Raw genomic sequence first — 12,383 nt, 5'->3', positions numbered from 1 at the left:
AGGAACGAAGCATTTGACTATCTTAATCTGTCCTAGTAATTGAATCATTGATTAAACTGATTCATTCAAACAGCTGATTCATTCAGTGCATCGCAGTTAGGGTTCTGGCGTTGTTTGGAACTATTTTTGTTGGCGAAATAGAGCAAAAACAGGTAAAATGGTGTCTAAAATGTAAGTCACTTAATATTAACTTGTTTATTAAACTTGTATAAAATCAATATCACATTTGCTATCATGCTGATATCTGGATAAAATAACACGTGTGTGTGTGTGAGGGATATACTCAATGTCAAATCGCACATTGTTAAAACAACAATTACGATATTATCGCAGACGATATATATTGCACACCCTAGTTCAGTGTGTGTGTGTGTGTGTGTGTTCAGTGTGTGTGTGTGTGTGTGTGTGTTCAGTGTGTTGTACTAATAGCAGAAACTGATTGATCAGCTCTTGTTTGAAGATGGTAATTTCTGCAGCTCCTCCTGAAACAGGATTTTCCCAATTAATCACATTTACAGATTAGAGTTAGACGGATCGATCATCACTTTTATGCCCCTGCCTGATCAATACTAATATACTTATGCTAATAGCTGCAAATCCTCTTTCAGCGACACACACTGATGTGTGTCATATTCCTGCAGTCACACACTTACACTGCGCCCTATAGTCATCCAGCATCTGAAAGCTTCTTCTCTTCCTTCACATCATTACAGCTGATCTTCAGTTCATGACCTGTCCGACATCACACACACACACACACACACACACACACCTGTCTTTGTGTTTGAAGGCCAGAGAGAATCTCAGATCCTGCTGTAAAGCGACTCTATAGAGACGATCTTGTTCTCGGGTGGATCGTGTGAATCTGTGGCTCTTCTTTAATCATGTGTGTGTCTCTGCAGTGAGAGACCAGAGATTCCTTCATTGTTTGTGTCTTAATTACTAATGGTGCGTCTTTTCTTCCGTCTCTCTTTCAGGCGTTACTGAGACGTTTCTTCTCTAAAGCTGCAGACGAGCGGCTTTCACAATGAGATTAACTGAGCCTCATTGAGCCGCTAAGAGCATTAGTGTGTGTGTGTGTGTGTGTGATCCACGCTGAGCTCATATTTGTGTTGCTGAAATTAATTTGATGCCTCTTTACATGTTAATCTGAGAGGGATTGATTTCTGCGGGACAAAGACGCGAGCAAGGAACTCTCTGAGAGCTTGGCTGTAGTTCTGTCCGTCGTTCCGGTGTGTGTGTGTGTGTGTGTGTGTGTGTGTGTGTGTGTGTGTCGCACTCTGAGCTTCGGTCTGAAGCCGTTCACAGTAGTTCTGCCACTAAACACACAATCTGTTGTTTCTAGCCTCATCTTATACCAAACAAGCCACACAAAATACATTTCTATATTCATCTTCAGGGATTTTCATGTCCCTACATAAATGAGACAAACATACGAGCCACACAAACCTGATTTATACCTTTGATGCACATACCCTCTCACTCACACACACACACACACACACACACACTGCTGTTGATGCACATACTCTCTCACTCACACACACTGCTGTTGATGCACATACCCTCTCACTCACACACACACACACACACACTGCTGTTGATGCACATACTCTCTCACTCACACACACACACACACACACTCTGCTGTTGATGTGCGCACACACACACTGCTGTTGATGCACATACCCTCTCACTCACACACACTGCTGTTGATGCACATACCCTCTCACTCACACACACACACACACACTGCTGTTGATGCACATACTCTCTCACTCACACACACACACACACACACACACTCTGCTGTTGATGTGCGCACACACACACACACTGCTGTTGATGCACATACCCTCTCACTCACACACACACACACACACACACACACACACTGCTGTTGATGCACATACCCTCTCACTCACACACACACACACTCTGCTGTTGATGTGCGCACACACACACTGCTGTTGATGCACATACCCTCTCACTCACACACACTGCTGTTGATGCACATACTCTCTCACTCACACACACTGCTGTTGATGCACATACCCTCTCACTCACACACACACACACACACTGCTGTTGATGCACATACTCTCTCACTCACACACACACACACACACACACACACACACACTGCTGTTGATGTGCGCACACACACACTGCTGTTGATGCACATACCCTCTCACTCACACACACACACACACACACACACACACTGCTGTTGATGCACATACCCTCTCACTCACACACACACACACTCTGCTGTTGATGTGCGCACACACACACTGCTGTTGATGCACATACCCTCTCACTCACACACACACACACACACACACACACACTGCTGTTGATGCACATACCCTCTCACTCACACACACTGCTGTTGATGCACATACTCTCTCACTCACACACACACACACACACTGCTGTTGATGCAAATACCCTCTCACTCACACACACACACACACACACACACACACACACACACTGCTGTTGATGCACATACCCTCTCACTCACACACACACACACACACACACACTGCTGTTGATGCACATACCCTCTCACTCACACACACTGCTGTTGATGCACATACTCTCTCACTCACACACACACACACACACACTGCTGTTGATGCACATACCCTCTCACTCACACACACACACTGCTGTTGATGCGCGCACACACACACTGCTGTTGATGCACATACCCTCTCTCACACAAACACACACACAGACTGCTGTTGATGCACACTCTCTCTCACACACACACACTGCTGTGTCATGATCCGCTCCTGACACACTGTCAACGCTCTCAATTATCTGCTCGGCTGCTGCTGCACCGGGATCATGATCTCACTGCAGTGTGTGTGTGTGTGTGTGTGTGTGTGTGTGTGTGTGTGTGTGTGTGTGTGTGTGTGTATCGAGCTGAACACCCACTGAAGATCTGCAGTCATTTTCCTGTAGTGTTTTGCACATCTGATCGTCACTCTGACTCGTTTCCTTCTGTGTGCTGGTGTGTGTTCAGTAGTTCTGCTAATGTGTGTTTCAGTAGTTCTGCTGGTGTGTGTTCAGTAGTTCTGCTGGTGTGTGTTCAGTAGTTCTGCTGATGTGTGTTCAGTAGTTCTGCTAATGTGTGTTTCAGTAGTTCTGCTGGTGTGTGTTTCAGTAGTTCTGCTGGTGTGTGTTCAGTAGTTCTGCTAATGTGTGTTTCAGGAGTTCTGCTAATGTGTGTTTCAGTAGTTCTGCTGGTGTGTGTTCAGTAGTTCTGCTGATGTGTGTTCAGTAGTTCTGCTAATGTGTGTTTCAGTAGTTCTGCTGGTGTGTGTTCAGTAGTTCTGCTAATGTGTGTTTCAGTAGTTCTGCTGATGTGTGTTCAGTAGTTCTGCTAATGTGTGTTTCAGTAGTTCTGCTGGTGTGTGTTTCAGTAGTTCTGCTGGTGTGTGTTCAGTAGTTCTGCTGATGTGTGTTCAGTAGTTCTGCTAATGTGTGTTTCAGTAGTTCTGCTGGTGTGTGTTTCAGTAGTTCTGCTGGTGTGTGTTCAGTAGTTCTGCTAATGTGTGTTTCAGTAGTTCTGCTGGTGTGTGTTCAGTAGTTCTGCTGGTGTGTGTTCAGTAGTTCTGCTGGTGTGTGTTCAGTAGTTCTGCTGGTGTGTGTTTCAGTAGTTCTGCTGGTGTGTGTTCAGTAGTTCTGCTAATGTGTGTTTCAGTAGTTCTGCTGGTGTGTGTTTCAGTAGTTCTGCTGGTGTGTGTTCAGTAGTTCTGCTGATGTGTGTTCAGTAGTTCTGCTAATGTGTGTTTCAGTAGTTCTGCTGGTGTGTGTTTCAGTAGTTCTGCTGGTGTGTGTTCAGTAGTTCTGCTAATGTGTGTTTCAGTAGTTCTGCTGGTGTGTGTTCAGTAGTTCTGCTGGTGTGTGTTCAGTAGTTCTGCTGGTGTGTGTTCAGTAGTTCTGCTGGTGTGTGTTTCAGTAGTTCTGCTGGTGTGTGTTCAGTAGTTCTGCTGGTGTGTGTTCAGTAGTTCTGCTGATGTGTGTTCAGTAGTTCTGCTAATGTGTGTTTCAGTAGTTCTGCTGGTGTGTGTTTCAGTAGTTCTGCTGGTGTGTGTTCAGTAGTTCTGCTAATGTGTGTTTCAGTAGTTCTGCTAATGTGTGTTTCAGTAGTTCTGCTGGTGTGTGTTCAGTAGTTCTGCTAATGTGTGTTTCAGTAGTTCTGCTAATGTGTGTTTCAGTAGTTCTGCTGATGTGTGTTCAGTAGTTCTGCTAATGTGTGTTTCAGTAGTTCTGCTGGTGTGTGTTCAGTAGTTCTGCTGATGTGTGTTTCAGTAGTTCTGCTGATGTGTGTTTCAGTAGTTCTGCTGGTGTGTGTTCAGTAGTTCTGCTGATGTGTGTTCAGTAGTTCTGCTAATGTGTGTTTCAGTAGTTCTGCTGGTGTGTGTTTCAGTAGTTCTGCTGGTGTGTGTTTCAGTAGTTCTGCTGGTGTGTGTTCAGTAGTTCTGCTGGTCGGTGTTCAGTAGTTCTGCTGGTCGGTGTTCAGTAGTTCTGCTGGTCGGTGTGTTCAGTAGTTCTGCTGGTCGGTGTGTTCAGTAGTTCTGCTGGTCGGTGTGTTTCAGTAGTTCTGCTGGTCGGTGGTTCAGTAGTTCTGCTGGTGTGTGTTCAGTAGTTCTGCTGGTGTGTGTTCAGTAGTTCTGCTGGTCGGTGTTTCAGTAGTTCTGCTGGTCGGTGGTTCAGTAGTTCTGCTGGTGTGTGTTCAGTAGTTCTGCTGGTCGGTGTTTCAGTAGTTCTGCTGGGGTGTGTTTCAGTAGTTCTGCTGGTGTGTGTTCAGTAGTTCTGCTGGTCGGTGTTTCAGTAGTTCTGCTGGTGTGTGGTTCAGTAGTTCTGCTGGTGTGTGTTCAGTAGTTCTGCTGGTCGGTGTTTCAGTAGTTCTGCTGGTCGGTGTTTCAGTAGTTCTGCTGGGGTGTGTTTCAGTAGTTCTGCTGGTGTGTGTTCAGTAGTTCTGCTGGTCGGTGTTTCAGTAGTTCTGCTGGTCGGTGTTTCAGTAGTTCTGCTGGTGTGTGGTTCAGTAGTTCTGCTGGTCGGTGTTTCAGTAGTTCTGCTGGTGTGTGGTTCAGTAGTTCTGCTGGTGTGTGTTCAGTAGTTCTGCTGGTCGGTGTTTCAGTAGTTCTGCTGGTGTGTGTTTCAGTAGTTCTGCTGGGGTGTGTTTCAGTAGTTCTGCTGGTGTGTGGTTCAGTAGTTCTGCTGGTCGGTGTTTCAGTAGTTCTGCTGGTCGGTGTTTCAGTAGTTCTGCTGGTCGGTGTTTCAGTAGTTCTGCTGGTGTGTGTTCAGTAGTTCTGCTGGTCGGTGTTTCAGTAGTTCTGCTGGTGTGTGGTTCAGTAGTTCTGCTGGTGTGTGTTCAGTAGTTCTGCTGGTCGGTGTTTCAGTAGTTCTGCTGGTGTGTGTTTCAGTAGTTCTGCTGGGGTGTGTTTCAGTAGTTCTGCTGGTGTGTGGTTCAGTAGTTCTGCTGGTCGGTGTTTCAGTAGTTCTGCTGGTCGGTGTTTCAGTAGTTCTGCTGGTGTGTGGTTCAGTAGTTCTGCTGGTCGGTGTTTCAGTAGTTCTGCTGGTCGGTGTTTCAGTAGTTCTGCTGGGGTGTGTTTCAGTAGTTCTGCTGGTCGGTGTTTCAGTAGTTATGCTGGGGTGTGTTCAGTAGTTCTGCTGGTGTGTGTTCAGTAGTTCTGGTCGGTGTTTCAGTAGTTCTGCTGGTCGGTGTTTCAGTAGTTCTGCTGGTGTGTGGTTCAGTAGTTCTGCTGGTGTGTGTTCAGTAGTTCTGCTGGTCGGTGTTTCAGTAGTTCTGCTGGTGTGTGGTTCAGTAGTTCTGCTGGTGTGTGTTCAGTAGTTCTGCTGGTCGGTGTTTCAGTAGTTCTGCTGGTGTGTGGTTCAGTAGTTCTGCTGGTGTGTGTTCAGTAGTTCTGCTGGTCGGTGTTTCAGTAGTTCTGCTGGGGTGTGTTTCAGTAGTTCTGCTGGTCGGTGTTTCAGTAGTTCTGCTGGTCGGTGTTTCAGTAGTTCTGCTGGTCGGTGTTTCAGTAGTTCTGCTGGTCGGTGTTTCAGTAGTTCTGCTGGTGTGTGGTTCAGTAGTTCTGCTGGTGTGTGGTTCAGTAGTTCTGCTGGTGTGTGTTCAGTAGTTCTGCTGGTCGGTGTGTTCAGTAGTTCTGCTGGTGTGTGGTTCAGTAGTTCTGCTGGTGTGTGTTCAGTAGTTCTGCTGGTCGGTGTTTCAGTAGTTCTGCTGGGGTGTGTTTCAGTAGTTCTGCTGGGGTGTGTTTCAGTAGTTCTGCTGGTCGGTGTTTCAGTAGTTCTGCTGGTCGGTGTTTCAGTAGTTCTGCTGGTCGGTGTTTCAGTAGTTCTGCTGGGGTGTGGTTCAGTAGTTCTGCTGGGGTGTAGTTCTGCTGGGGTGTGGTTCAGTACTTCTGCTGGTCGGTGTTCAGTACTTCTGCTGGTGTGTGTTCAGTACTTCTGCTGGTGTGTGTTCAGTAGTTCTGCTGGTTGGTGTGTTCAGTAGTTCTGCTGGTGTGTGTTCGGTAGTTCTGCTGGTGTGTGTTCAGTAGTTCTGCTGGTCGGTGGTTCAGTAGTTCTGCTGGTCGGTGGTTCAGTAGTTCTGCTGGGGTGTGGTTCAGTAGTTCTGCTGGTGTGTGTTACTGTTCAGTAGTTCTGCTGGTGTGTGTTCAGTAGTTCTGCTGGTCGGTGTTTCAGTAGTTCTGCTGGTCGGTGTTTCAGTAGTTCTGCTGGTCGGTGTTCAGTAGTTCTGCTGGTCGGTGTTTCAGTAGTTCTGCTGGTGTGTGTTCAGTAGTTCTGCTGGTGTGTGTTCAGTAGTTCTGCTGGTGTGTGTTCAGTAGTTCTGCTGGTGTGTGTTCAGTAGTTCTGCTGGGGTGTGTTCAGTAGTTCTGCTGGGGTGTGTTTCAGTAGTTCTGCTGGTGTGTGTTCAGTAGTTCTGCTGGTGTGTGTTTCAGTAGTTCTGCTGGTGTGTGTTCAGTAGTTCTGCTGGTGTGTGTTCAGTAGTTCTGCGTGTGTGTGTTTGATGCCTCAGACCGCCGGGTTTCTGTTTCTGCAGTTTTACCTCGTTTCTTGCGAGAACGTCTTGTTCAATTAAAACTCTCTGAGAAAACACACTCCTGGTGTGTGATTAGCATGTGGTTGCAGCACAGGAGTGATGGACACTGAAACACTGTTCATCCTGCTGCTCTGATAGCAGCGTCCCATGATGCAGTGCTGCGCTGAATAGGTGGATTACAGAGAGGCGTCTCTTTGCATCTGAATGCTGCTCTCTGTGTGTGTGTGTGTGTGTGTGTGTGTCTTGGCTTTCAGCGCCAGCTTAAGCTCTTCTGTAAATGTGTTCGCTCTAAATGACACACGGATCCCAGATTCCGGAGCCTGTAATGCTGGAGAAACACTTTACACTCGTCAGGCTGCTGAAACCTTCAGAAGAGAATGCAGCAAGCACACACGCGCACACACACACACGCACACACACACACACACACTCCTGCGACAGAGATTTGATTGACATTTGAGAGCGGATGTGACTATTGAACTTCTGTGAGAATAATCATCTGTTTATGTAGCAATTACTGTGAGTGTGTGTGTGTGTTTGAGTACAGGTCGTGTATAGCTGTTGTCTTAAGTGGGGGTGTTTGATAGGCTGCAGGTATAGAGCAGGGGTCAAAGGTCAGTAACAGTGCAGCAAGCGTGGAGTTCTCCAGTGAACGCAGTGAAACGGCTGAATGTTTCCAGTAAATGTGTGACTGTGATCAGAGTGTGTGTTTCCTCTTCCTCCTGCAGGCTGGTGTCGCAGTCGCCACAGGAAGGGTTAATCGCCATAGCAGCGCGTCAGACTCAGGGCAAAGGTCAGCAGCTTCCATCAGCTCTCAGACAGCCGTTAACTCTGGTTTAACATGTGAACGAGCGTGTCAGTCATTAATGGTGTGTGTGTGTGCAGGCCGCGGAGGGAACGCGTGGTTGAGTCCTCTGGGCTGCGCCATGTTCTCTCTCCACCTGCAGATTCCTCTGAACTCTCGACTCGGAGAGAGACTCCCGTTCCTGCAGCACCTCGTGGCCCTCGCTGTGGTGGAGTCTGTGAGAACACTGCCCGGATACGAGGTACACACACACACACACACACACACACACACACACACACACACACGCGCACACACACTGCCCGGATACGAGGTACACACACACACACACACACACACGCGCGCACACACACACGCACACACACTGCCCGGATACGAGGTGCACTCACACACACACACACACACACACACACACACACACACACACACACACACACTGCCCGGATACGAGGTACACACTCGCACACACACTGCCCAGATACGAGGTGCACACACACACACACTGCCCGGATACGAGGTACACACACACACACACACACACACACACACACACACTGCCCGGATACGAGGTACACACACACACACACACACACGCACACACACACTGCCCGGATACGAGGTGCACACACACACACACACACACACACACTGTTTGGTTTGGGCTGGGGTGGGGTGGGGTTGTTTGGGGGGGGGTTGTTTGGTGGTGGTGGGGGGGGTGATGGTGTGGGGTTGTTTGGTGGAGGGGGTGATGGTGTGGGGTTGTTTGGTGGAGGGGGTGATGGTGTGGGGTTGTTTGGTGGAGGGGGGGTTGTTTGGTGGAGGGGGGGTTGTTTGGTGGAGGGGGGGTGATGGTGTGGGGTTGTTTGGGGGAGGGGGTGGTGGTGTGGGGTTGTTTGGTGGAGGGGGGGGTGATGGTGTGGGGTTGTTTGGGGGAGGGGGTGGTGGTGTGGGGTTGTTTGGTGGAGGGGGGGTGATGGTGTGGGGTTGTTTGGGGGAGGGGGTGGTGGTGTGGGGTTGTTTGGTGGAGGGGGGGTGATGGTGTGGGGTTGTTTGGGGGAGGGGGTGGTGGTGTGGGGTTGTTTGGTGGAGGGGGGGTGGTGGTGTGGGGTTGTTTGGGGGAGGGGGTGGTGGTGTGGGGTTGTTTGGGGGAGGGGGTGGTGGTGTGGGGTTGTTTGGTGGAGGGGGGGTGATGGTGTGGGGTTGTTTGGGGGAGGGGGTGGTGGTGTGGGGTTGTTTGGTGGAGGGGGGGTGATGGTGTGGGGTTGTTTGGGGGAGGGGGTGGTGGTGTGGGGTTGTTTGGTGGAGGGGGGTGGTGGTGTGGGGTTGTTTGGGGGAGGGGGTGGTGGTGTGGGGTTGTTTGGTGGAGGGGGGTGATGGTGTGGGGTTGTTTGGGGGAGGGGGTGGTGGTGTGGGGTTGTTTGGGGGAGGGGGTGGTGGTGTGGGGTTGTTTGGTGGAGGGGGGGTGATGGTGTGGGGTTGTTTGGGGGAGGGGGTGGTGGTGTGGGGTTGTTTGGTGGAGGGGGTGGTGGTGTGGGGTTGTTTGGTGGAGGGGGGGTGATGGTGTGGGGTTGTTTGGGGGAGGGGGTGATGGTGTGGGGTTGTTTGGGGGGGGGTGATGGTGTGGGGTTGTTCTTCAGGGCTCGGCCTCTTAGTTCCAGTGAAAGGAACTCTTAATGCTTCAGCAGACCAAGACATTTCGGACAGTTTCATGCTCCAACTTTGTGGGAAGAGTTTGGGGATGCTCCTGTTCCAGCATGACTGCGCTCCAGTGCACAGAGCAGGACCATAAACACATGGATGAGGAGTTTGGTGTGGAGGAACTGGACTCCTGCACAGAGTCCTGAGCTCAGCCCCGATAGAACAGCTTTAGGATGGGTTACAGCGAGACTGAGAGCCTCTCCTCCAACATCAGTGTCTGACCTCACTAATACGCTTCTAGAAGAATAATCCCCATAAACACACTCCTAAAAGTAAAGGCAGACCCCAGTGTAGCTCACGGTCAATCTGTGTCTATCGCAGGATAATAGATGTTTCCTCCAGGAGTAGATCATGAGTTCGGACATTTTAGAGAATTGACCCTTCGCAGGGAGCTTGATTGACAGGCGATCTAACCAATCATAATCCGCCATCCGCCATTTTGTCCAACAAAGCAGTCAGGAGAGATAGCAGATTAACATGGGAGGATTTGAACTTGAAAAACGGAATGTACTGACGCCTTTCCGCGGTTTAAAACAACATTCCTTCTTATGTTCATTTATGTTTATTTGATGCTATAAATGAACTAGAAGGAAGAGATGATCGGTTCACAAGCAGCTTTAACTGATGCTCTACAGCGATCTGTCAGACACATTTAAGAGCCACAAAACGGTATGTATCGTTTAAATTTCTTTTAAAAAATGACCAAATTTGAAAGGTGAGACTTTGTTTAATATGTTTAATATCAAAAGTAACCGAAAAGTAACCTGGTCTGTCCTGTCTGTCAGCGTGTTGTCAGTCTCCTCTCTGCTCCGTGATGTATTTTTCACTGCGTGAGAGCAGCGTAGCTTGTCGGACATAGCGATAGTAACTAAGGGGGGCGGGTCTTTGCGAAGGGTCAATTGATGCATTACAATTTAACTAAACCCATTAGATTTTAGTTGACTAAAACAAACAGTTCAGATGATTGAAATATGACTAAAACTAAATCAAAATGTGTTGTCAAAATGAACACTGCACTGAACACACACACACACACGAACACACACACACACACACCTTCGAGGTGAAGCAGTGAATCACATGACTCACATTCCTCTTTCTGCTGTAGTTAAAGAGAATATTGCTGTCGTTTGAAGATTGCCTGAGATGTTCCTCGTGTGTGTGTGTGCAGGACGTGGACCTGCGGCTGAAGTGGCCCAATGACATCTACTACAGTAACCTGATGAAGCTGGGCGGGGTTCTGGTGAACTCCAGCCTGACGGGTCAGAGCTTCAGCCTTCGGATCGGTGCGTCTCGCTCAGGTTAGGGTTAGCACCGCATCATCAGTGTCACGCGTGACGTCTCTCCTGTTTCCTTCAGGCTGCGGCTTCAACGTGAGCAACAGCAACCCGACGGTCTGCATCAACGACCTGGTGCGCCAGCAGAACCGGGAGCAGAACCGCAGTCTGGAGCCGCTGGAGCCGGAGCAGCTCATCGCCCGATCCGTCACACTGCTGGAGCGCTTCGTCTCAGACTTCCAGGAGCGCGGCTCAGAGACTCTGCTGCCACTCTACTACAGCCGCTGGGTGCACGGGTGAGTGAGTGAGTGTGTGTGTGTGTAAGTCCGTACTCAGCAGCGCCCTTTGTAGGCTGGAGCAGGAACTGCAGTGGCCCATTAACACACGTCGTCCACACTCCTCTAATGTTTGAAAGGCTCGCTGTCCCGGAGAGGCTCTGAGACTGTAGAGCTGTGTAAAGCCGGGACACACCAAGCCGACTCAGTGTTCCTCACGGTTCCGCACCGTCGGCTGAAACTGGTCCTCGTCGGCTTTCTTTCGGCCGATTTGACATGTTGAATCGGCGTCGGGCCGTCGGTGAGAGAGGGAACTCTGATTGGCTGTTCAGCTCAGTGAACGAGTCAGTGCACGAGAATAATAGCAGAGAAGCTAAAACAGCACAGACAGAAGCTGATCTAATGTTACTCATCTTACCTGAGAGTTCCTCAGCGGATATTTCAATGTTAGCATGAGCGGAGTGGAATAAAGAAAGTGTTTTGCAGGATTGATATTCAAACGGTAAGCACGCACTGCTTTGTTTATGGTGTGTGTTTCTGCAGCGTCGGTTTCCCTTTCTGATTGACGAATATAGATGAACATATCTGCAGAAATAGACAGTTGTCTCATTCACACGCAGCGCAGAACACACGCTAGCTGACAGTCGGAGATTACTTGTGTCTGCTTAAACTGCTCATTTGCATTCAGAGTTTAACTAGTGTGGAGATTGTCATGGAATAGTGAATAAACACACACTTCGGTCCCTGATAGAAGGTGAAGTGCAACACGTTTGGTTGCTTTGCCATTTTTTGTCATCACAATATTTCTTTTATGGCAAGAACTGGTGTTTTACTGTTATTATGAACATTTGCAATTACATTCAGAGAGAGTTGGAATATGAAATATTGTTAAATGTAAAGGCAACCGAACAGGCGTCGCACGTCACCCTCTAACAGGAGCTGTGTGCTGTAGTGTAGTGACATCACTGTAACACGCTCACGCTGCTCAGATCTAACATCTGCACTTTTAACTTGTGTGGAATGATGAATAAAACATGGAAACATCTAAATTAACTTATTTTGTTTTATATTATTTAACATCAATGAAGCAACTTACATCAGTTTATATCAGCAAACTAAGTTTATGCTGTAACTCAGGCAGAAATTGCTCTCTGCGGAAACAGTTGCAGCTCGTCACTCTATACAGTGAATAATGATGTTATTAAACACAGACTGGTCCTCAGCTGGAGGGTAAAGGGCTGGAGGGT

The 12,383-nt window shown here is 48.6% G+C and overlaps 1 protein-coding gene across 4 annotated transcripts in view; it reads left to right on the top strand.

Moving 5' to 3' along the window:
* hlcs (holocarboxylase synthetase (biotin-(proprionyl-CoA-carboxylase (ATP-hydrolysing)) ligase)) overlaps window positions 1–12,383 on the top strand; it is a 44,375-nt gene that overhangs the window by 29,069 nt on the left and 2,923 nt on the right. For all 4 annotated transcript variants that reach the window (XM_084399714.1, XM_084399713.1, XM_084399712.1 and 1 more), the window contains exons 8-11: window positions 7,810–7,874; window positions 7,967–8,127; window positions 10,756–10,870; window positions 10,944–11,157. In XM_084399714.1, the coding sequence (XP_084255840.1) occupies window positions 7,810–7,874; window positions 7,967–8,127; window positions 10,756–10,870; window positions 10,944–11,157 (555 nt within the window). The remainder of the gene's footprint in view (window positions 1–7,809; window positions 7,875–7,966; window positions 8,128–10,755; window positions 10,871–10,943; window positions 11,158–12,383) is intronic.

The sequence above is a fragment of the Rutilus rutilus genome (genome assembly GCF_951802725.1).
Source record: "Rutilus rutilus genome assembly, chromosome: 25".
In the NCBI taxonomy this organism is placed as follows: domain Eukaryota; kingdom Metazoa; phylum Chordata; class Actinopteri; order Cypriniformes; family Leuciscidae; genus Rutilus; species Rutilus rutilus.
Note: the sequence above shows the minus strand (reverse complement) of the source record. Positions and strands in the feature narration are given on the sequence as shown.